We start from the raw sequence: 25300 nt of genomic DNA, 5'->3' as shown, positions 1-25300 counted from the left end.
AGAAGTAGTGCTGTGTGCTGGTGCTTATTTGTACTTTGTACTGTACTCTGGGAAATGCTTGAGGAAGCGATTCCCCCATATAAATAAACAACAACAACATTTATTTCTATAGCATATTTTCATACAAATGGGTGGCACGTTGGCACAGTGGAAGCACTGCTGCCTCGCAGTTAGGAGACCCAGGTTCGCTTCCCGGGTTCTTCCTGCGTGGAGTTTGCATGTTCTCCCCGTGTCTGTGTGGGTTTCCTCCGGGTGCTCCGGTTTCCTCCCACGGTCCAAAGACATGCAGGTTAGGTGCATTGGCGATCTGAAATTGTCCCTAGTGTGTGCTTGGTGTGTGTGTGTCCTGCGGTGGGCTGGCGCCCTGCCCAGTGTTTGTTTCCTGCCTTGCGCCCTGTGTTGGCTGGGATTAGCTCCGTGACCCTGTAGTTGGGATATAGCAGGTTGGATAATGGATGGATGAATTTTCATACAAATGATGTAGCTCAAAGTGCTTTACAAGATGAAGAAAGAAAAAATAAAAATAAAAAAATAAGATTAGGCAATGCTAAGTAACAAAGAATAAAGTAAGGTCCGATGGGCAGGAGGACAGCAAAAAAACAAAAAACAAAACTCCAGAGGGTTACAGAAAAAAAAAATCCTTCAGGGGTTCCAAGGCCACGAGAACACTGAGCCCCTACTGGACATTCTACCGAACATGAATGATCTAAATCAGGCTTCACGTGGAAGAATTAGATGATGAAATAAAAGCCGTGTGTATGAAAGAAATTCTGTCTGCGTCTGTCTGTGTCGGGTTTGGAGAGCTGGTGCGCCCCCTGCAGGCCGCAGAACATTAAGACAGTCTGGATGAGAAGACGCCGTTCAGCCCAACAAAGCTCACAAAACTTATCCACATCAGTCTTCCAAAATAACAAGTCAAGTCCAGAACTGAATGTCCCTAAAGTCCTACAGACTGCCACACGACTTGGTCACTTATTCCATGTATCTGTGGCTCTCTGTGTGAAGAAAAACTTCCTAATGTTTGTCCAACTGTGTCCCCGTGATCTTGATGAACTCATTTTAAAGTCACCATCTCAATCCACTGGACTCATTTCCTTCATAATTTTAAACACTTCAGTATGGTGTCCTCTTAATCTCCTGTAAAGGCTCAGCTCTTTTCATCTTTCCTCATAACTCATTCCCTGTAGTCCCTCAGTCAGCCCAGTTGCTCTTCTCTGGATCTTTTCTGGTGCACTTATGTCCTGTTTGTAGCCTGGAGATCAAAACTCAGTTCTTAGTATTCCAGATGAGGCCTCACCACTGTGATATAAGGCTCAACATAACCTCTTTTGACTTGTACTCCACACATCAAGGCGCTATATAACCTGACATTCTGTTAGCCTTCTTAATGGGTCCTGAACAATGTCTGGACGTTGATAGTGTCACAACTTTAAACACATCAGTCATGTCACCTCTTAATCTCCTTTAAAGGCTCAGCTCTTTTCATTTTTCCTCATAACTTATTCCCCTGTAGCCCCTCAATCACCCCAGTTGCTCTTCTCTGGACCTTTTCTTGTGCTGTTATGTCCTTTTTGTAGCCTGGAGACCAAAACTGCACCCAGAACTCCAGATGAGGCCTCACCAGTGTGTTATAAAGGTTGAGCAGAACCTCCTGTGACTTGTACTCCACACGTCAAGGCGCTATATAACCTGACATTCTGTTAGCCTTCTTAATGGCTTCTAAATACTGTCTGGACGTTGATAGTGTCGAGTCCACTATGACTCCTAAATCCTTCTCAAAAGGTGGACTTTCAGTTTTCAGACCTCCCATTGTGTATTCAAACCTCACCTTTTTACTTCCTACATGTAATACTTTTTGATATACAATATTAATCCCCAACAGGAAATCGTCTTTTCGCATGACAGACTCAGAGTTAGCCATTGTAGAAGAAATTTTCACTTTAAGGGCCTTAACCTGCAATTGCTCCCTCCTGGGTATGACGTTAACCTGCATGCAGCCCTGCAAGTAGGCCTTCCAACCTACAGGAAAAACTTGGGGGTTGGTGGGAAGACTGGCACTCCAGCCATCATAAATGGCCCAACAGAGTAGGATCCCTTCTGGCAGTAATGGGACTTGAATCGGCAATCATGCAGATACCAGCGCAGATCTTTCACCTCAAAGCCACTATGTGGTCCTTTCTGTTTAACTAGAAATACACCAGAAGAATCAAGCAAAGAAAACTCTCAATATCCAGACCTCAGATGATTCCAGGAGCGCACATGTCAAATGTTATGCACTTGCACTAACCACATCACTCCTGGTTTCCCATGGGAAACATCCCTACAGCCACCAGCACGCTCTAGCTGTAAAATGGCAGAGCCCATGCACAATCACAAAGGGGTCGTGCAATACCACAAAAAATTCCAAACCAAACTTTACAAAGAATTTTTCTTGCAAAAAACTAATGTCAGGAACAGATTCCAGGAAGAAACATCCATCATGACGACAAAATGAACTTTCAATGTATGTGAAAAACGACTAACAAATTGTAAGCTATATCATAAAAAGCCGTGGAGACAGGAGTTATTCTCACCCTCTGCAGAGCACCCACCCATGGCACCACACTAGAAGCTCTGTCTGCCAATCTAACGTTTGAGCTGCGAGAACATCTGCAGAAGCACAAGCGCAGCAGAAAGGCAGCAGATGCCACCCTCATGTCATATGGCTAAAGCTTAACGAAACTCAGTCCTTTCAGTCTCCCATGGGGAAGATGAAGTTTCATCCAAATCCGGTCGTTTAGAATCCTCCAAGGACAGGGAAATCCGAATGATTTCCTAGAACTGAATATTAAAGAAGACCCTCGAGGACCTTGGTGCCAAAGAAAGGATAATTCAGTTTGAGAGCTGCAGCAAACTACTGGGTCATGATGTTGAAGTGGAGGCCCCTCCCACTTTTGAGCGTGAGATATTCAGCTCATTTCATAATTAGATAACCAGAAGAGGGATGCGGAGAGGATTGGATTGACTTGCTTCCTCTCTTCTGGAAACTTTAGATGTTATTAAGGTCGTGCTTCTTGCCTTGTCTACTAATTGGCGTGTGCATAAGCTTTTAAAATTGCTTGCATACAAATATGTGAGACATAATGGAATCCATTATTGTGTACCGAACTGTTATTTCTGCGAGCATTTGCAGTGTATAAGATGACAACTTTCAGATTTAAATTTATGAGTTTTAGGCTTTTAGGGTCAATAGTGTCACATGTACATAGTACAGTGAAATTCTTAATTGCGTGTGCTGATCCGCATGTAACACATCACCACTCCCTAGCATCGCATTCAATCAGTACAGACACCGTACCTCGAGAATTCTGTCTTTCATATTCGACAGATCTCTGTACCAGAGTGGTACAGAATCCAGCCCCTCTCAAGGAGACTGGTTCCAGAGTCCACGATGTGCGCCAAGGTGAGCTCGACCTCGCACACTAGCTCAGGCTCCTTCCCCTTCAGAGAAGAGACATTCCATGTCCCAAGAGCCAGCTTCTGTAGCCGAGGATCGGACTGCCAAGGTCCTGCCTTCTGCCACCACCCGACTTACACTGCACCCAACCTCCTTGTTCCCTCTTACAGGTGGGAAGGGGACACATGTTGCCTCTTTAGGCTCTGCCCAGCTGAGCCCCATGGATGCAGGCCCAGCCACCAGGCGCTCATCATCGAGCCCCATCTCCAGGCCTGGCTCAAGAAGGTGGCCCCAGTGACCCATGTCCGGGTGAGGGAAAACACCATCCAAAGTTTTTCTTTGTTTTAGGAGGTTTTCTGAACTGCTCTTTGTCTTGTCCCTCACCCAGGACCAGTTTGCCTTGGGTGGCCCTACCAGGGGCATAAAGCTCCCAACAACAAAGCTCCTAGGATCATTGGGACACGCAAACCCCTCCACCACGATAAGGTGGCAGCTCGAGGAGGAGCTACTTCAGTGCTCACGTGGGCAATGACAGTGAGACCTGGAAGGGCGTGATTGAGCGGAATTGCCCCCCTGATCTGAACCCGAGTGGTGTTTTGTTATTGGACTTCTGTGCTCGTCACGGATTGTCCATAACGAACACCATGTTCAGGCATAGGGGTGTCCAGATGTGCCCCTGGCACCAGGACACCCTAGGCCTCAGTTCGATGATTGACTTCGTGGTCGTGTCATCGAACTTGCGGCCACATGTCTTGGACACCCGGGCAAAGAGAGGGGTAGAGCTGTCAACTGATCACCACCTGGTGGTGAGTTGGTTTCGATGGTGGGGGATGATGTTGGTCAGGCCTGGTAGGCCCAAACGTATTGTGAGGATATGCTGGGAACGTCTGGCAGAGTCCCCTTTTAAAAGTAGCTTCAACTCCCACCTCCGGCAGAACTTTGACTATGTCCCGAGGGAGGTGGGAGACATTGAGTCCGAATGGGCCATGTTCCATGCCTCTATTGTTAAGATGGCTGACCGGAGCTGTGGCCGTAAGGTGGTCGGCGCCTGTCGTTTCAGCAATCCTCAGACCCATTGGTGGACATAAGCAGTGAGGGATGCCATCAAGCTGAAGAAGGAGTCCTACAGGACCTTTTTGTGCAGCTTCGGTGGTTACTGAGGCAAAAACTCTGGCGTGGGAGGAGTTTGGGGAGGCCATGGAGAACAACTTCCAGACGGCTTCGAGGAGATTCTGGTCCACCATCCGGCGTCTCAGGAGGGGGAAGCAGTGCAGTGTCAGCACTGTGTATGGTAGGGATGGTGTGCTGCTGACCTCGACTCGGAACGTTGTGGGTCGGTGGGGTGAGTACTTCGAAGACCTCCTCAATCCCACTAACATGCCTTCCAATGAGGAAGCTGAGCCTGGGGACTCAGAGGTAGGCTCCCCCATCTCTGGGACTGAGGTCACTGAGGTGGTCAAAAAAACTCCTTGGTGGCAGGGCCCTGGGGGTGGATGAGTTACACCCGGAGTTCCTCAAGGCTCTGGATGTTGTAGGATTGTCTTGGTTGACACGCCTCTGCACCAGGCGTGGTGATCCCTCTCTTTAAGAAGGGGGACTGGAGAGTGTGTTCCAACTACAGAATGATCACACTCCTCAGCCTCCCTGGAAAAGTCTATTCGGGGGTCCTGGAGAGGAGGGTCCATCAAATAGTTGAACCTCGGATTCAGGAGGAACAGTGTAGTTTTTGTCCTAGTTGCGGAACAGTGGACCCTTGGCAGGGTCCTGGAGGGTGCATGGGAGTTTGCCCAACCAGTCTACATGTGTTTTGTGGACTTGGAAAAGGTATTCGCCAATGTCCCTGTGGGAATCCTGTGGTTGTGCTCCAGGAGCATGGGGTACCGGACCTCCTGATAAGGGCTGTTCAGTCTCTGTACAACCGGTGTCGAACCTATTTTCGGTGAGAGTTGGACTCTGCCAGGGCTGCCCTTTGTCTCCAATTCTGTTCATAACTTTTATGGACAGAATTTCTAGCTGCAGCCAGGGTGTTGAAGGGGTCCAGTTTGGTGGGCTCAAGATTGGGTCACTGTACCAGTGCCTGCTCCCCAACCTGACCTGACTTGGCCTTGTTGTATTCACCCTGTCAGAAGTTGACTTCCTGTACCAGTGTTTGTTCCTGCCTTGCACTCAACACTTGATGAGACAGGGTCCAGCTTTCTTGTGACCATGCTCTGGATAAATGGCTTTAAAAGATGGACAGATAGATGGATGAATGGATGGATGGATGGATGGATATTCCTTGTGTTTAATGGGTGGATCCCCCAAGAGCTGAATCAGTCCTGATGACACTTCTGCCAGGACTGTCGTCTACCTTTATATCCTGGTGGTAGACATGGTCCCGGCAGTGTGTCATTGAGAGCTGTGGAGATAGCATCAAGTGAGTACTGGTCTGATTTACTGGTTTGTGAATTTTTTGCATTGTTTGTGGTTTTTTTGGTTTGTGGACTGGTCTTGTTGACCTTGAATTGTCTTTTCAGGTAGACCCTTTTTGGGATTATTTTGTACTTTGTTCTGTTTTTGACAATTTTCATATTCAACTTATTCATACAAATAAATTATTTTTTCATGAAGATTCATTGTTGACCTTGCCATTTCAGATAAAGGCTTTATGATTAATCGTTTCTATTAAAGGGTATTTTTGAGCATTTTGAATATTTTTTAACTTTTAAACCCAGTGCCCCATTTTGGGCCACTCTTCAGTTTTGGGGTCTGGTTGACTGGGGTGAGGCTTATTGCGTTAGAAGTTGAAGTTGAAACATTAAAAAAAAAATCTACTTCATGAGAGTCAGTCATAATACTTTTTTGTTAATTAAATATTTTTGTACCAGTGAGTCATATTTAAAATTAGCAAGACAAATGGAATGCAATTACACTGGATTGAGAAAGTCTTCAGACCCTTTCAATTTCTACACACTTCATTGTGTTGGATATTCATTTCAAATGGATACATTTGCCATTTCTGCCCATCAATCTACGCTCAATAACCCGTAATGACAAAGTGAGAACATGTGTTCAGAAAGGTTTGCAAATTTAATTAAAAATCATAAACTGACATCTTTCATTTCTGTAAGTATGCCGACCCTTGACAGTGGCCCTCCAAATTTTGGTCATGGGTGTCCTGTTGGCTTTGATTCCCCTTGAGATGTGTTGATAACTTGCCTGATGTCCTCCTGTAGCAACTTGAACTGCTTGGAGTTCGTCTAGAAAAGCACACATCGCACCCGTGTGCAGAAGGTCCACAATTTACAGTGCATTTGAGGACACAAGCCATGAAGTCCAAGGAACCCTCTATAGACATCTGTGATCAAATTGTGGTGTGCCATAAATCAGGACAAGAGGGGTACAACCATTTCTACAGCTTTGACAATTCTCAGGAGCATAATGGCCTTGATAATCATAAAACAGAACAAGTTTTGGAACCTTTAGGACTATCCCTAGAGCTGACTGTCCAGCCAAACTTAATAACCAGACAAGAGGGGGCTTTAGTCAAGGAAGTGACCATGAAACCCAACTTTCACTTCAATAGAGCTTCAGAAGTCATCTGCTGAGATGGGAGAACCTGCTGGAAAGATGGCACATCTGAGCAGCACCTCATCAGTTGGATGTTAATGGTAGAGTTACTAGATTGAAGCCACTCTTTCCAAAATGGCATTTAAAGGACTCTTAGACCATGAAAAAAAATATTCTTAGGTCTGATTACACAAAAGTTGAACTCTTTGGGAAAAACTCCAAGCACTATGTCTGGTGAAAATCAGGCAAAGCTTATCAACTGCCTAATATGGTGAACAATGCAGCATCACGGTATGGGGTGCTCCTCGGTGGCAGGGACAGGACAGGGAGACGGGTCTGAATTAAAGAAAGGATGAATGCAGCCAAATACAGAGAGGGAATCTGCACACAACCTCCGACTGGGGCAGCAGTTTACCTGTCAGTCCAACAATGAGCCAAAGAATACAGCCATGACAATGCTGGAGTGGCTTTGGGACAAGTCTCTAACTGTCTTGGAGGGGTCCAGCCAAAGCCCAGACTTGAACTGCAGAGAGAACTGGAGATGGCAGTTTACAGACACTTGCCATCCAATCTAACCAAGCTGGAGAGGGTCTGCCATGAAGTCCCAAAATCTGGGTGTGTAAAGCTTGTGGTGACTTACCCAAGAAGGCAAGGAGCTGGGATGGCTCCCAAAGGGGCTTCTACTAAGTACTGAATTAAGGGTGTGAATACTTCTATGAAGGAGAGATTTCAGTGTTTGAGTTTTTTATGAATTTTCTAACCTTTCTATAAACACATTTTGGTTATTGATGAGCAAAAATCAGAAACGCATCCATTATATGTTACATCTACAACACAACAAATTGTTCACAGATCATCCAACAGATGTCAAAGGAAAGTGGTATGACAATGGAGCGAGGCTTTGTGTGTCCCAGCAGTGACCGGATGAGATAGCTGGATATGAAAGTTATTTTAAAGCAGTGGTTCTCAAACTGAGGGGCGAAGTAACAAAAAGGGGGGCGCGAAAATGTGAAAAAAAGAAAACAAGAATCGAAAATATGGAAAATACATCTATCGAAACCAAAATAAATTAACTTAAACTACATTCTGATACTAGAAAAATAAATATACAGTTAAATGTCGATAAAAGTTAAGTAGGTATAATAAAATATGCATCTATGATATATCATTAATTAAAAAAGAACAAATTGGTATTAGTGGGCTCCTTTCAAAAAAAGGATTTTAATTTTTATACTTTTTTTATTTTATTCTTTGTCATACTTCCTTCACGATTTCTTCTATTAAGTTTATAGTTCTTTAAATAAACCCGTAAAACTATGGCCGAGGAAGAAAGGATTTATGTTGACGAAGTAATGGTCCCTCACCACGTGGTGCGGATAAGCGATGACAGCGCGTGCCTGTTCTCCTCGCGGGCCTACCTTGTGCTTGGCATTGCCTCTCTGGCTGCTCACATGCGGGTTGACATTGTTAGCCACGTCTCTAATAACTGGCGTGAGGTTCATGACATACACCATTGGTTCTCAACCTGTGGGGCGGGCCCCCGGGGGTGGGGTGGGGATTGGCATTAGTGGGCGCGAAGTAACAAAAAGGGGGGCGAAAAGATGTGAAAAAAAGAAAACAAGAATCAAAAATATGAAAAATACATCTATTGAAACCAAAACAAATTAACTTAACTACATTCTGATACTAGAAAAATAAATATACTGTAGAGTTAGATAAATGTCGATAAAAGTTAAGTAGGTATAAAAAAATATGCATCTATGATATATCATTAATTTAAAAAGAACAAATTGGTATTAGGGCGGCACGGTGGCGCAGTGGGTAGCGCTGGGTTCGCTTCCCGGGTCCTCCCTGCGTGGAGTTTGCATGTTCTCCCCGTGTCTGCGTGGGTTTCCTCCTGGCGCTCCGGTTTCCTCCCACAGTCCAAAGACATGCAGGTTAGGTGGATTGGCGATTCTAAATTGGCCCTAGTGTGTGCTTGGTGTGTGGGTGTGTTTGTGTGTGTCTCCTGCGGTGGGTTGGCACCCTGCCCGGGATTGGTTCCTGCCTTGTGCCCTGTGTTGGCTGGGATTGGCTCCAGCAGACCCCCGTGACCCTGTGTTTGGATTCAGCGGGTTGGAAAATGGATGGATGAAATTGGTATTAGTGGGCTCCTTTCAAAAAAACGTTAGGGGGGGCGCGATTAAAACTGTTATGAAACCTCGGGTCGCAAATACTTAAAGGTTGAGAAACGCTGTTTTAAAGGATGACTGTGTGACGCTATATAGCCTCACCGGGACGCTAACACGGTATAGTACACACAGATTAGATTCTCAATAAGCTGTATGCACGGACCGCAATGAGCAATATGTCAGCGAGTTTACAACGAGAAAAGAAATATTTAACAAGGTTTTTGGACTTACCGGCAGGTTGTTTTTTTTTTTAGTGTCTTTTTTCAGATGTTCCGCCATTTGTTTCAGGTATAATCCTCGCGCGTAATATTCCAAAATTTACCGGCCGGTGTTTTAAAGGTGGCGCCGAAGCTAAGCGCAGTCGCGAGTGCCTGGGAAATTCGAAAAGACGGTGTATAGGGGAGTCCATTTTGGATTAAAAGTGCAGGTGTAACATTTCCGTTTGTGTCTTAGTGACCTCCAGGTTAGGTATAAATAATATTTTATTTAGTGTTTAATTATGTGTATTTTACTGTCGGATACTTTGATTTTTGCTCTTATACAGTATATAAGTATATAAGTGTATAAGTACAGTTGTTCGAAGAGATTTGAGAAGAAGGGTTAGGTTGTGCGAGGTACGCCAGGCTAAGAGGTGCCTGGTGGCTGAGCTGTTGGTTGGTGTTAAGGAGAACCAAAATTCAGCTTCTAAGATGTTGTTTTGTTTTGAGGAGTTGCATTTATGACATGGGCTGAAACAGAGTCTAGTTTAGTTTTATTTTAAGGTTGCTGATACCCTTACATGAACTATAAGTGACTGCGTATATATCAGGGTAAGAGCCTCTGTGTTTTACATATTCTATTTTTCTTCTTTGCATTTTCATAATTAGATTTGTTTTGTCACTGGATTATATATACTTTTTACGCAACCATTTACATCACCAACTGTTTTTTTTTCTTTTTCTCTATCGTGGAATAATAAAATTATCCATCCATCCATTTTCCAACCCACTGAATCCGAACACAGGGTCACGGGGGTCTGCTGGAGCCAATCCCAGCCAACACAGGGCGCAAGGCAGGGAACCAATCCCGGGCAGGGCGCCAACCCACCGCAGATAATAAAATTACCGTTTTTAAAAAAAAATATATATATATCTGCCTTATGCCTCTCTCATTACCCCCTCAGTTCAGGCCATCTGGTTTAGTAGACGGCTTGTGATAGACTGTTCTTGCCCATGCCTCAGCCCCATGGGGAGACACGATGGGTGGGCAGGGGGGCGCACAGAAGAAGACTTTAACTCAATAGTTTTGGTCTTGGGTTTATTGATTACTTGGATTTGTTGATTGATTTTAACTCCCACAAAAGAAAACTGGTTTTATGACTTATTAATTGGATTATTTATTGAATTGCTCCACACTATTTGACACTGCCTGATTTGAATAAACTGCACTACACACTTTTTGCACCAGCTTATCGTTTGTGTCCTCAATGCTCGGTTGCTCACTATCGATGTCCTGGGATCAGGAAGATGCCAACGTGTGTCAGTGGCCTCCATTAAAGACAAGCTTTCTAACAATGGTGTGTTAATCCTTCGAAGCAACGAGACTTTTTGGAACAGAGATTTTTTTTCATGTCCCGCGAGACTAGATTTGTTTCCTTCCATGTAGTCCTTTTCTGCACAATAATTGTATAGTTTCTAGATAAAATGTCCTGCGGTGGGTTGGCACCCTGCCCAGGATTGTTTCCTGTCTTGTGCCCTGTGTTGGCTGGGATTGGCTCTAGCAGACCCCCGTGACCCTGTGTTCGGATTCAGCGGGTTGGAAAATGGATGGATGGATGAAATGTCAATGACTAAGCGAAGAAGAAAGGGCAGCAAGTCGAAAAGAGGCCTTAAAGCGTTGGAGAGAAAAGAAGTCAAGACAGAACAATAATAATCTAAGTGCAAATTCGGAAAATAAGGAAAGTTATAATCAGCCCGGACCAAGTGGAACTGAATGCCTAACAGGTCCAAGCGGGGACGGAAATAAAAGACAAAGAGTAGAAGACAAAGTAAAACGCCGTAAAGAAGTTCAAAAACGTTTGCGCGATACGCATGTAGAGCAGGTTAGAGATTATCCATCCATCCATTTTCCAACCCGCTGAATCCGAACACAGGGTCACGGGGGTCTGCTGGAGCCAATCCCAGCCAACACAGGGCACAAGGCAGGAACCAATCCCGGGCAGGGTGCCAACCCACCGCAGGACACACACAAACACACTCACACACCAAGCACACACTAGGGCCAATTTAGAATCGCCAATCCACCTAACCTGCATGTCTTTGGACTGTGGGAGGAAACCGGAGCGCCCGGAGGAAACCCACGCAGACACGGGGAGAACATGCAAACTCCACGCAGGGAGGACCCGGGAAGCGAACCCAGGTCCCCAGATCTCCCAACTGCGAGGCAGCAGCGCTACCCACTGCGCCACCGTGCCGCCCAGGTTAGAGATTATGAAAGTACTAAAATTCGAAAGTCTCAAAAAACTGATAGTATAAGATCGCATTAGCGCTAACAAATTATTACTCAGTGAAATAACGGAACAGCGAAAACAGATCATATATATGGACATAGGTGATATAACAGAAGTAGATATTGTTCGGCTTTAAACTTTAAGTCATAGACTTGTAGATCTTCTAATTCGTGTTGCCATCGGGGAAAAGTAGTGTTTCTTCCCAATGAAGTGGCCTATCCGCGAGAATTAAAAGATTGGTTATTTTGTGAAAGTGAAATCCACAAACACTACAGGCAAAATATCCGAATCTACAATAAGCTGTTCGCGATTCAGGACCATGTGCTTTAAGAATCTGCAGTGGTCCCGCAACAATTAAAGCTACGACAAGTTTAATTTCGAAGAAACCACAATTTGGTCAGGTTTACATTTATTATCACGGAGAAGCGATGCAACATAGAATCGAAAGAGTTAAACGATCTGACGTATTAGAAAGTCTGCAGCCAATAATGGATGCAAATCCATACGTCCAAAAGTATCGCACTTTACACAAAATGTATCTGAAAAACACGAACAAGGAAGTTTTCTTGGATTTCTATATTATTCAGAAAGATCACGCTCGTATAGATAATAAACCAACATGTGATGAATTCTCAGCGATAACAGTTTTGAAAGACGGAGATATCAAAGACAGAGTCGATATTCGTCTTTATTCAAAAGCACAGCACGATTCGTCAAAAGAGGCAGATTCGGGTAATGACGAGCGCGGGGGTTGGTGAGCGAAGCGTGCAGGGGACAGAGCCCCCTCGTTTTTATAAAGTAGGGACAGGATGTAATTTTCAAATAAAAGCACAAATCAGTGTTTTGTAATTGTTCTTTAACCCATATTTAATCAAAAACAATACAAAACGTGTAAGGTTTAAGCCTAATCAAGGTCATTTATTTCGCTCAATTTGCTCTCAAATCTATACGTGATGCCTGCAGCTCGTTCCAAAGATGTGCCAACGGGACTGCGTTTTGGTACGTCGCCATTCCTTTTAATGACATTCAAGGATCATCGTATGAGAACGGAGAGCACTAATGGTTGGAGTGTTGGAAGTCGGATTTTTTTCCCCGCTCTTGGTTGACACAAGCAGTACTCCAGCTGTGCAAAATTGGGGGGGGGGGCGTTGGATCGTGGCTCTGCCAGCGTATTATACACTTCATAATACGTCACACGTTTTGTTTTTATCGGGACTGCCGGCCGGCCGACCAATCCAGCACTCTCCGCCTGCAAAGCCTCGCTGTTGTACTAACACATGACAGAAGCTGACATTTAATCTTGGCGTTACTAACAATCGGGATTTTCCTTTTATTCCTCTTGTTGACATGGAGAACACAATGTCCATTTTCTCTAAAACACAAGTTGTAACGGACAGCTGGGACCTCTACCTGGCTGGGGTGCCTTTATAAGGGAAGGACTGGGGGTAAGAGCTTGCATGGGGCAGTACAACCCCCCCAAAAGGAGGATGACAGAGGGCTTGCCTTGCTGCAGTGCCATGGGTTTGGAGCGTGGAAGCTCAACCCTGTTAGGGCCCGTCGCCACCACCAGGGGGCACAAGAGGAACAGAGGAACTCTTTTCTGCAGGACGGCCACCACACCCGGATGTTCGCTCGGAAGGAGATCACGGGGAAACCAGCAGCACTTCCTGGTGCTCTTTAAAAGGAGCCACCTCGGGAGACAGAGTTGGGAGGGGATGGACGATGTCTGACCGAGGAGGAATGGAGGAGGCTGTGATGGAGAGAACAGACAAAGCACTGTGATTTATTATACTGTGCTTAATTCTGTGCTGTGCTTGATGCTGGTGGGAAACTTGGGAAACGTTTCCCACTAAATAATGGTCTGGTGTTTCTTGTGTCGGGCGTTGAGGAGCTGACACACCCTCTGGTGGTCACAAAGATGAAAGGTGGACTCATCAGACCACAGCTTGCATGTCCGCTTTGCATTCATTCCATCCCAGATGGGCTTTATCCGCCCGAGCTAGCCTGCATTTCTGAACGTTGCTGATGTATGACTCCCGCCTTGTGTGCTGTGGTACAGTTTTAGCTTGCATTTGTAGACGCTGCGAGGACCTGTGTTTACTGACAGAGGTTTTCTGAAGTGCTCCCAAGGCCTTGTGGTTACCTTCATTAAAGAAGAAGGTCGGTTTCTATGCAGTTCCGTCCAAGGGCAGCTCAAAGATCGCGGGCATTCAGTGTCTTTTTATGGCCTTGTGCTTTACACACACATATTTTCAGTGATTTTTGGAATCTTTTAAGGATGTGAAATCTGTAAATTCACGTAAATTGAGAAGTGTTGTTTCTAAACTCTTCAGCTCTTTGACTATTTGCTCAATCAGCGTAGCATAAAGTGGTGAGCCTCGACCCATTCTTCCTTGTAAACCACAGGGCTGTTAACTCACCTTTTATAAATAAAAATCGGGAGTGGTCTCTCTGGGACTTTCTCGTATACTCAGATATATGGGGATGGATAATTGAGGAATAAACCCCAAGAAAATGATTATATTTTTATATTTTGTACATTAAAGAACCATCGACAACAAATCAATTAATAATACAGGTGCTGGTCATAAAATTAGAATATCATGACAAAGTTGATTTATTTCAGTAATTCCATTCAAAAAGTGAAACTTGTATATTAGATTCATTCATTACACACAGACAGATGTATTTCAAATGTTTATTTCTTTTAATGTTGATGATTATAACTGACAACTAATGAAAGTCCCAAATTCAGTATCTCGGAAAATTACAATATCAATTAAGACCAATGCAAAAAAAGGATTTTTAGAAATGTTGGCCAACTGAAAGGTATGAACATGAAAAGTATGAGCATGTACAGCACTCAATATTTAGTTGGGGCTCCTTTGGCCTGGATTACTGCAGCAATGCGGCGTGGCATGGAGTCGATCAGTCTGTGGCACTGCTCAGGTGTTATGAGAGCCCATGTTGCTCTGATAGTGGCCTTCAGCTCTTCTGAATTGTTGGGTCTGGCGTATTGCATCTTCCTCTTCACAATACCCCATAGATTTTCTATGGGGTTAAGGTCAGGCGAGTTTGCTGGCCAATCAAGAACAGGGATACCATGGTCCTTAAACCAGGTACTGGTAGCTTTGGCACTGTGTGCAGTTGCCAGGTCCTGTTGGAAAATGAAATCTGCATCTCCATAAAGTTTGTCAGCAGCAGGAAGCATGAAGTGCTCTAAAACTTCCTGGTAGACGGCTGCGTTGACCTTGGACCTCAGAAAACACAATGGACCAACACCAGCAGATGACATGGCACCCCAAACCATCACTGACTGTGGAAACTTTACACTGGACCTCACGCAATGTGGATTCTGTGCCTCTCCTCTCTTCCTCCAGACTCTGGAACCTTGATTTCATCAGAGAATGTAACTTTGGACCACTCAGCAGCAGTCCAGTCCTTTTTGTCTTTAGCCCATGCGAGACACTTCTGACGCTGTCTCTTGTTCAAGAGTGGCTTGACACAAGGAATGCGACAGCTGAAACCCATGTCTTGCATACGTCTGTGTGTGGTGGTTCTTGAAGCACTGACTCCAGCTGCAGTCCACTCTTTGTGAATCTCCCCCACATTTTTGAATGGGTTTTGTTTCACAATCCTCTCCAGGGTGTGGTTATCCCTCTTGCTTGAACACTTTTTTCTACCACATCTTGTCCTTCCCTTCGCCTCTCTATTAATGTGCTTGGCCACAGAGCTCTGTGAACAGCCAGTCTTTAGCAATGACCTTTTGTGTCTTGCCCTCCTTGTGCAAGGTGTCAATGGTCGTCTTTTGGACAACTGTCAAGTCAGCAGTCTTCCCCATGATTGTGTAGCCTACAGAACTCGACTGAGAGACCATTTAAAGGCTTTTGCAGGTGTTTTGAGTTAATTAGCTGATTAGAGTGTGGCACCAGGTGTCTTCAATATTGAACCTTTTCACAATATTTTAATTTTCCGAGATACTGAATTTGGGACTTTCATTAGTTGTCAGTTATAATCATCAACATTAAAAGAAATAAACATTTGAAATACATCAGTCTGTGTGTAATGAATGAATCTAATATACAAGTTTCACTTTTTGAATGGAATTACTGAAATAAATCAACTTTGTCATGATATTCTAATTTTATGACCAGCACCTGTATATTGAACAATTATTATTAAAGTAAAGCTGAATAAATCGGAATCTGCAGCTTCATGACTAAAAGGTAAAGTATCACTTCCTGTTAACAGAAATAGCTCAAAAGTTGATAAAAATCTACATTTTGCATCGAATACTTGTATGCAAAATTTGGTTGACCAAAGCGTACTCAAGTTATCGTGTTTATACACACAGACACAGACATAATTCCAAAGATGGTATTTTCTGACTCAAGGAGGTCTAAACATCGAGAAATACATCAAAGTTGATAAAAAGCTATTTTGGTACATAAGACATGAATGCAAAATTTGGCTGACCAAAGTGAAAGCATACTCAAGTTATCATGTTTACACAAACACACACACACACACACACACACACGCACACACACACCCACACACACACAGACAGACACACAGACATAATTCCAAAAATAGTATTTTTTGACTAAACGTCGAGATTCATCAAAATCTTGAAAGATAATTTCTGGAGGATTCCAGTACTTTCCCTATACTTTGTATATGAGACGGTCAGGGAGGTCTAAAACACTGAGATTCATCAAAATGTCGATATCGAATTTTTGGACGATTACAATATTTTCCCTGTACTTCGTATACGAGAAAGTAAAAAACAGAGTCGCCTGTTACAGATTTTTTGACACATTCAATAGATAAATAGGTGCCTGTACCAAATTTGGTGGAAGATCAATATTGGAAATAGGTTATATTAGGGAATATTCAACCCAAAAACGATATTTTGTTTGAATGTCACTTACCACATGTGCTTTATAGTGACGGCAAAGAAAATTTTTTAAATCTCATGGTTTCATGCAGAAAAGAGGTAAGAAAGTTTAGGATTCAATGTCACAGTAGGTCACCAATGGAGGACAATGGCAACAATACCAGTTGAAGCCCAGATGGAGCCCTGGGGGGGGTCCTCTTTGGTGCCCCTTGAGTTACCAAAAATACACCCCTCAGTGTCCATAGAAGTGAAAAGGACCAGTGTGCATGCCATTTGAGATAATAAATGGCATCCCTCAGTGCCCATACGGTACCTTAAGTATTATTACACTTTGAGGACCGAGGGGGGTGTCCCCCTCTGTTTCTGGAGCAAATGCCCCTTAATTTACATAAATGGTGTCCCTCAGTGTTCAGAGTACATGCAACTTCGGAGCACATGCCTTTGTCACCTAATAGATCGACTGACTCTTGAATGGCAAAAAATATGGCAAAACATCCATGAAAACAATCTCACGTTACTCCCGTTGCATTATCCACATGCAATGTCATCCATTTGTTTGCTCACAACATGACACTTTGCGATTTTTACTACAATATTTTTAAATCAATCACTTGCTCTCGTGAACTAGGAAGGAATGGCCACATACACACACACAGACACACAGAGAGCGTGAATGAGAGTCTAAATTGAAGACCCGCCTCTCTCCCCCATTCGTTGGTCAGGAGGCCTGTTCTTCAATTCAAAAGTACTCAATTGTGGGAATGCAGTGTGCTGCTTTTTCTAGAAAGTATATGTTGGTAATGTTTTTGTAAAAGATGCATACTTTTGCACATTTTAAGCATTTGAATGGATAATTGGAATATGGATTATGCAACACGAGTCACGTGAACGTTTTTTTTCTTCTTCCATGGACATTTTTCAAGTCATTTGTTGTTGTCCAGGATTAGTGGCTGTTAGCTTTTATTATATGATGAGCTATTTTGGTTGAAAACATGAGAATAAAATTGTTTTCTCAGCCATCACTATATAGCACACAGGGTTAGTAAGATTTAAACAAAATATTGTTTTTGGGTGGAGTATTCTGTTTAAGATTATGAAGTTATCCATTAAATATTTTGTCTTTGTGTTATTTTTAAATACAGTAATCCCTCCTCCATCGCGGGGGTTGCGTTCCAGAGCCACCCGTGAAATAAGAAAATCCGTGAGGTAGAAACCATATGTTTATATGGTTATTTTTATATTGTCATGCTTGGGTCACAGATTTGCGCAGAAACACAGGAGGTTGTAGAAAGACAGGAACGTTATTCAAACACTGCAAACAAACATTTGTCTCTTTTTCAAAAGTTTAAACTGTGCTCCATGACAAGACAGAGATGACAGTTCCGTCTCACAATTAAAAGAATGCAAACATATCTTCCTCTTCAAAGGAGTGCGTGTCAGGAGCAGTGACTGTCACAGAGACAGAGAAAAGCAAACAAATCAATAGGGCTGTTTGGCTTTTAAGTATGCGAAGCACCGCGGCACAAAGCTGTTGAAGGCGGCAGCTCACACCCCCTCCGTCAGGAGCAGACAAAGAGAGAGAGAGAGAGATAGAGAGAGACAGAGTTTGTTTTTCAATCAAAAATCAATATGTGCCCTTCGAGCTTTTAAGTATGCGAAGCACCGTGCAGCATGTCGTTTCAGGAAGCAGCTACACAAAAGATAGCAACGTGAAGATAATCTTTCAGCATTTTTAGACGAGCGTCCGTATCGTCTAGGTGTGCAAACAGCCCCCCTGCTCAAACCCCCCTACGTCAGGATCAGAGAAAGTCAGCGCAAGAGAGAGAGAAAAGTAAGCTGGGTGGGTAGCTTCTCAGCCATCTGCCAATAGCGTCCCTTGTATGAAATCAACTGGGCAAACCAACTGAGGAAGCATGTACCAGAAATTAAAAGACCCATTGTCCGCAGAAATCCATGAACCAGCAAAAAATCCGCGATATATATTTAAATATGCTTAGATATAAAATCCGCGATGGAGTGAAGCCGCGAAAGGCGAAGCGCGATATAGCGAGGGATTACTGTAATGGGTTAGAGCAAAAGAGCTTTTACAAATCGGGGCGTTACCTTTTTAGTTGCATTTTACATCCTGTCCCGATTTTGGAACGAGTCGTCCGCCAGATGAAGTGAGTCGCAGGACGTGTCACATTATCTGAATGACTTCACCAGACTGTACTGACAACTGAAAATCACTGGAGACGTCACGTAATGTGACACGGCCTTAACGTGTACAGATGATCTGTTTTGCTGTCAGGAGTGGCTGCTGGACGAGTAAAAGAGGAAAACATTGTGATGCATGTGCACCGGACTATCACCCTCTGGGCTCACCTGAAGTAAGCAATACCACCTCAGGATGAGAGGGGTCACTGCCGCTAACAGTCTTGTCTCCTTCTTCCCACACAGCCTGGTGGAACTGCCCTTTGAGGGCACTGAACTGAAAGAAGTCCCCACCCATTGAGGGCACAGAACTGATAGAAGTTCCTGCCCCTTGAGGGCACAGAACTGAAAGTAGTCCCACCCCTTGAGGGCACTGAATGGAAGAAGCCCCGCCCCTTGAGTACACAGTACTGACAGAACACCCACCCGTTGAGGACAGTGAAATGAAAGAAGTACTGCCCCTTGATGGGCACTTAACTGAAATAAGCCCCGCCCCTTGAGGCCATGCAACTTAATAAAGCCCCGCCCCTTGAGTGCACAGAACCAACAGAACCCCCGCCCTTTGAGGGCACTGAACTTACAGGAGCCCCGCCCCTTCTGGTCCACAGCATATAAGAGCAGAGCAGCCACAGAGGATGGAGTCGCATTATGATGTGGACCCGACTTCTGTGCTGATTCAAGTCTGAGACGTGGCTGACTAAGAGGACTACTCTCTGTTTAAAAGTGCTTCATTTTTGTTGCTTTTCTGCTTTTTTATTCTAATTAAATGGGGATTTGTTGCTCAGTTGGCACCCCAAGCATCCTATTTTGCCCTCCACCATCTCTTCGCCCCTGCTATAACACACAAAACACGCAAGCCGGAATGAACTCTGTCAAAGTAAATTTGAAGCGGTAAACTGAAGTTGCACAGAATTTTTCTTTTTTTCTAAGACAGACGCGTCCACAAAGCTTTTCAATGGGAGGTTTTTGAACTTTCCTGATGTACTTCCTTGTAGTCAAATGTCAGTAGAATTTGATTCAGGTGGACAGTCGGTGTGGGGTGAAGTGCTGGCAGCCCTGTGCCGTGTGACGTTTTCTGCCTGGAATGTGGAAAGTAGGAAGCCGCACATTTCATGTTTGCTGATAACAGCAGCGTCACCACTTCCCAGAGTGGAATATGCAGAAGCCTGGCAGGTTTCCCATTGGACTCTGGAATCCAGGAGCGACGGAACAACTGTGTTGTGATTGGTTTGGAAATGCCAGCATGAAAGTTATTACACCCGTGATGAAAATAGGTCAAAAGACCTAAAGAAGGTGAGCAGCATGATCAGCAGAGGGAAAGGTCCACTTTAAGATAGTGAGAGCATACGCTGATAGCGCGTTGCCATACCCACCACACAACGGACCAACCAGATTGGGACCTGAGTGCAGAGGGTGACACTGTATCACCACGTGGGATCAGGGGAGGTTTTTGACGGTGGCTGGAGTGCCAATCCTGCCACCAACCCCCAGACCTGAATTTGACCTGTAAGATTAGCATCATCCCCAGGAGGGGATAAGGGCCTCGCTCAAGGGCCCAATGGAGGGGAGTCACTTCTGATGTTTCAAACTGGCAACCTTCAGGTTCTGAATGTCCAGCCTCTAGGGGCTTTAAAAAGGGGTCTTAATTTGTGGACAAAACAGAAATCTTTAGCGTATTGTAGGCTACCTAGCAGGATATACCAGATCAAGAAAAGCTGAGCGTAGCCTGCATGACTGTATGCAGCTTTTTAAATTCAAGACCCTGTCTATTCACAATTAGTTACGGACCCTGCTACAGATCTGGATACAAAGTTCTTTTTGGAACCTTCTTCTGGATGGTTCTTTTAGGAAGCAGATGTGATTCCTCTGGTGGGGGAGGGGTCCCAATCTCGGTCCTGAGAACCCTCTGTGGCTGCAGGTTTTTGCTTCGATCAGACTCACAATCAGTGATAATAACTGATCTGCTTTAGTTAGGTGGTCTTTTTTATTCTTTTTCTCTTATTCTGCATTCAGATTTTTATACATATAAGACATTTAGAACCTTTGATTTTTTAAGAGCGTATGGAGAGGCAACAACAAGAATACTGCAACATAAGGCAAAGGTCCAGAGCCAAAAAATACAAAGCTAAAGGTCAAGACTGTCACAAGAAAAAGGCGCTCCGTAACTGGCACTACAGGGGGCAGCTCGAGGACACTTTCCTAAAGCCGGAGGGCAGGCGCTATGCAGGTATGGATACCTAAACAACATGGCAACAGCCACAAAATGGAGGTGAAGAAAACAAGGATCAGCAACCCAAAGGGAGATGGAATAGTACCAGAGAAATGACAAATAAAACTGAAAAAACAGAAAGGAAATTCACCAAAGATGTCAGATTTCCAATGGCCAGAAAATCTTCATAACGCATGTGGCCCTGGTGGCCTTGTCTGCATGTTGGTGACGTTTTTACATGCATGTGATAAGACAGATGTGTGCGTGTGAGTGTGTTATGTGTGGTGTGTGTGTATGTGTGGTGTGTGGTGTTTGGGGTGTGTGGATGTGTGTGTGTATGTAGTGTGTGTGTGGTGTGTTATGTGGTGTGTGTATGTGTGGTGTGTGGTGTGTTATGTGGTGTGTGTATGTGTGGTGTGTGTATGTGTGCGTGTGAGAGTGTGATGTGTATGTGTGTGTGTGTGTGTGTGTATCTGGTGTGTGTGGTGTGTGTGTGTGCGTGTGTGTGTGGTGTGTTATGTGTGGTGTGTGTATGTGTGTGTGTGTATCTGGTGTGTGTGTGGTGTGTGTGTGTGTGGTGTGTTATGTGCGGTGTGTGTATGTGTGTGGTGTGTTATGTGCGGTGTGTGTATGTGTGTGGTGTGTGTGTATGTGGTGCGTGTGTGTATGTGGTGTGTATGGTGTGTGTGTGTGTGTGGTGTGTGTGTGTATGTGTGTGGTGTGTGTGTATGTAGTGTGTTATGTGTGGTGTGTGTGTGTGTGTGTGTGTGTGGTGTGTATGTGTGTGGTGTTTGGGGTGTGTGTATGTAGTGTGTTATGTGCGGTGTGTGTATGTGTGTGTATGTGTGAGCTGTGTGTGTGTATGTGTGTGGTGTGTGTGTGTGGTGTGTGTGAGTGTGTGGTGTTTGGAGTGTGTGCATATGTGCGTGTGTATAAACACAAGTATCATCTACTTACTTGGTGCCTTCCTCAGTGCCTCCCTCTCCATCCATCTTGCCCTCTTCCTCAATCTTCTGCTCATCTGAGATCAGCTCCTGCTTTTTCCGGCGCCGGACGCACTTCACGACCACCAGGATTAGAATCAGGACGGCCAGGAAGCCTCCGACAGAAGCACCAATGATGACAGCGATGGTGGAGTCTCGCTCCGGGGGCACTGATGTAAAGACAGAAAACAAAAACCAAAGGAGAGACATTTTTTTCATCAGAGTGTGACACTGAGCTGACAAGCAGCCCCTCTTTGTCTTTTACCGTTGTCAATGACCCCCACCTGAAGAATGGCCACTAGACTGCTGATAGCCAGGAACATCGCTTAGGGGTCACTAAGGCAAATGGATAAGTAAAAAAAAGCACAGGTGGCAAAGCAAGACAGAGGACAGCATCATTATGTGGGACTGAGACATTTAGGAAGGCAGAGATGTGACCAGAATTATCCTGAACTAAGCTGGCCCACCTTCTGTAATGACATTAAAGTCAATGACGCCACGGCCCTGCTGTCGGTCAGGGGGGTTCTTCACTTCACAGGTAAAAAGCCCAGAGTCGTCAATCTGAATGTTTTTAATGGTCACTGACACGTCGTTCTTGTTGAGATTCCCAGTGAAGTTGACGCGTCCCTCAAACTGGTGGTCCTTCGGGTAGATCCATTTGTGCTTGTACTGTAGAAACTGAAATAAGCAAAAATGGGGACTGAGTGGACAGGAAGGCTTAACAGAAAGAGAGAAAGAAAACCACAAACAAGTGTACACCCGCAGCCAGAGTGTCAGGAAGTGAGTCACTAGTGAACACAAGGCACACACATACAGATAGATAGATAGATAGATAGATAGATAGATAGATAGATAGATAGATAGATAGATAGATAGATAGATAGATAGATAGATAGATAGATAGATAGATAGATAGATAGATGTTACATTTGCCCCAAGATTAAATTTAGCATTTACAGAAGTAATATTGAAATTTTTTACACAACACTGATCAACTCATTAACATACATGTGAACACATACAGTATGACGTATTTACTTACATATCAGCTCTCAGACGTCATTGGTCCCAGGAGTGATTTCTTATCACAGACATACAGTTTACCTCAGATAATACTCATGTACACACCTACACAGTACTCATTTCATTAACGTACTCATGCACACATTCTCTACATGGACCATTTTCATGCTGAGTCACACAAACACAAACCCAACCAAAGTGCCAATCTGTGGATTCAGCTGCATGCCAACCTACAAGCTTCTAAATACTTGCCAGAATACAGGAGCACCCAAAGAGTTGTACCACAGATATGTACATCATCATAGAGGCATTCTCCGGCACACACCATCTGAGTAACATTTACATGCATACACCCCCACACACACATGAACACCAGTAATCATTCATGCACCTACAAGTACACAGCAGGCCATAGGCACACACTTATCAGAACACAGATAAGCCTACACGCATACTCAGGGGACGCTTACTTGCATAGACATGTACCCAAGTCACACATGTGCATCAACACTCAAACATAATCTTGTTCATCTGAACTCGCATTTATTCATACATATGTGTCAGCTGATAGGGACATGCAATCACACCTGCGGACCAGAACACAGCCCCCATTCATACAGCCAGGAATACACAAATGTATACACTCAGACACACAGAGGCATGAGTAACACTTGTACAAAAACTCAAATACAGACAAGCACTGACATGTGTACTCACTCAAGTGCACACACACACACATAGATGTGAAGAGACAGTGACACACACATACATACTCAGCATCCATACACATGCTGACTGGAATGCACATACTGTACATACAGGTGTCTATCAGCGATTAGGCTTCTGAGCGCACACAGAAGTCAGGACTAGATACATACAGTAGATACATACAGTACACTCATAGACAACACACACATACACCAAGCCAGACTGGCACGTGCACACTCATACTGGACTACAGACAAGATGCACATACACACTACAGAGACACTGAAATGTCTGCTCACATAAATGCAAACCAACACTCAAAAACTCACACACTCAGGCGCTGACACACTCAGACACATAGAAGTGAACACCAGCATGTGTACTCACTGCTGAAAGACACTTGCAGACACAAATTACATGCCTTAGACACACCAGGCAGAAACACTTACCAAACTGACCAGGACCACAAATACCAGCAGGCACGTAGCCATGACGTCACTGGTACACACTCACTCACTCATTTACTCTCTCACTCACTCACTCACCGTCACGTTGGTGCAGTTGTGGCACTCCTTGTAGGTCCAGTTCATGCTGAATTTGCTGTTTTCGATTTTGTAGCAGGAGTTAAAAGTGCAGCTGAGCCGCACATTGGTGCCATTCAGGGCATTCATCTTTGACAGGACAGTCACGTCCATGGCTGAGGCCAAGTGACCTGCAGGTGGGACAGGAGGCGTGTTACACAGTAGGACTACTTGGTAATGCAAAGGTCACTTTAACAGGTTTAGCTGTGTTCATAGTAAAACTAGCAGATGTAACCCCCAGGGGGGCAGAGTCGATGAGACGCACGCTTTACTGGGGCCAAGATGACAGCAGGTGCCAGGAAGGAGGTGACATTTTTAAAGAAGTTGTGCTTCACCTTTGCAGCTGCCTGTGGGCTCAGCTTACTGGACGAGGTCACTTCATTTCTGACAACAGCTGCAAGCAAGACGTGATTTGAGAACGTCCTTGAGATAAAGACATCAGCTGAGGAATTTGAGAAGGGTGACGCTCATGCCAGCACATCGGGTACCTCTTTATTACAGGCCATATCTTCCCCACCACATCCCCAACTACAGCCATTGACTGTGACTACAGTTTGCCGGCTGCACCATCAATCAGCCATCTTGACAGCAGGCTGCAGGCCAAGTCTGCAGTCCGCATCCACAGCTGCACACTGCGGGTTGCATTTCTTATGCGCCTCCCTGACTGCAGGCGGCTGATCAGATCTCAAACCCTGCAACGTGAACGAGTCTGCTGCAGCACACCGTGCGCCAATTCAGGTCGCGCTTCGAATGACCGGGGAGCGCTGTAGTGCCAGGCGAGGGGACATGTGTCAGTAAGTAGAATGACAAGGGGGCAAGTGTGCCATGTGACCAAAACACTACATACAATAGTCACGGGGCAACGTGTTGTTCACCATTAAGGGAATATGGATTGAGATTTGATTGGTTATTAATCTGCCTGACTTCCACCTACATCCATGAATCTCCACAACCATGATGGAAAGGTGGATGGATTTAAAGAAAGAAAGAAAGAAAGAAAGAAAGAAAGAAAGAAAGAAAGAAAGAAAGAAAGCATAGATAGATAGATAGATAGATAGA

General features: G+C 44.5%; 1 protein-coding gene across 1 annotated transcript in view; it reads right to left on the bottom strand.

Annotated features, from left to right (window-relative positions):
- The window catches only part of scn2b (sodium channel, voltage-gated, type II, beta), a 43120-nt gene that overhangs the window by 3019 nt on the left and 14801 nt on the right, over positions 1–25300 (bottom strand). The window contains exons 2-4 of the mRNA XM_028808482.2: positions 24206–24372; positions 22397–22607; positions 21904–22099 (exon numbers count right to left, since the gene is read on the bottom strand). Of these exons, the coding sequence (XP_028664315.1) occupies positions 21904–22099; positions 22397–22607; positions 24206–24372 (574 nt within the window). The remainder of the gene's footprint in view (positions 1–21903; positions 22100–22396; positions 22608–24205; positions 24373–25300) is intronic.

The sequence above is a fragment of the Erpetoichthys calabaricus genome, chromosome 9, assembly GCF_900747795.2.
Source record: "Erpetoichthys calabaricus chromosome 9, fErpCal1.3, whole genome shotgun sequence".
NCBI classification, from domain to species: Eukaryota; Metazoa; Chordata; class Cladistia; order Polypteriformes; family Polypteridae; genus Erpetoichthys; species Erpetoichthys calabaricus.
This window is presented reverse-complemented; position numbering and strand designations above follow the sequence as displayed.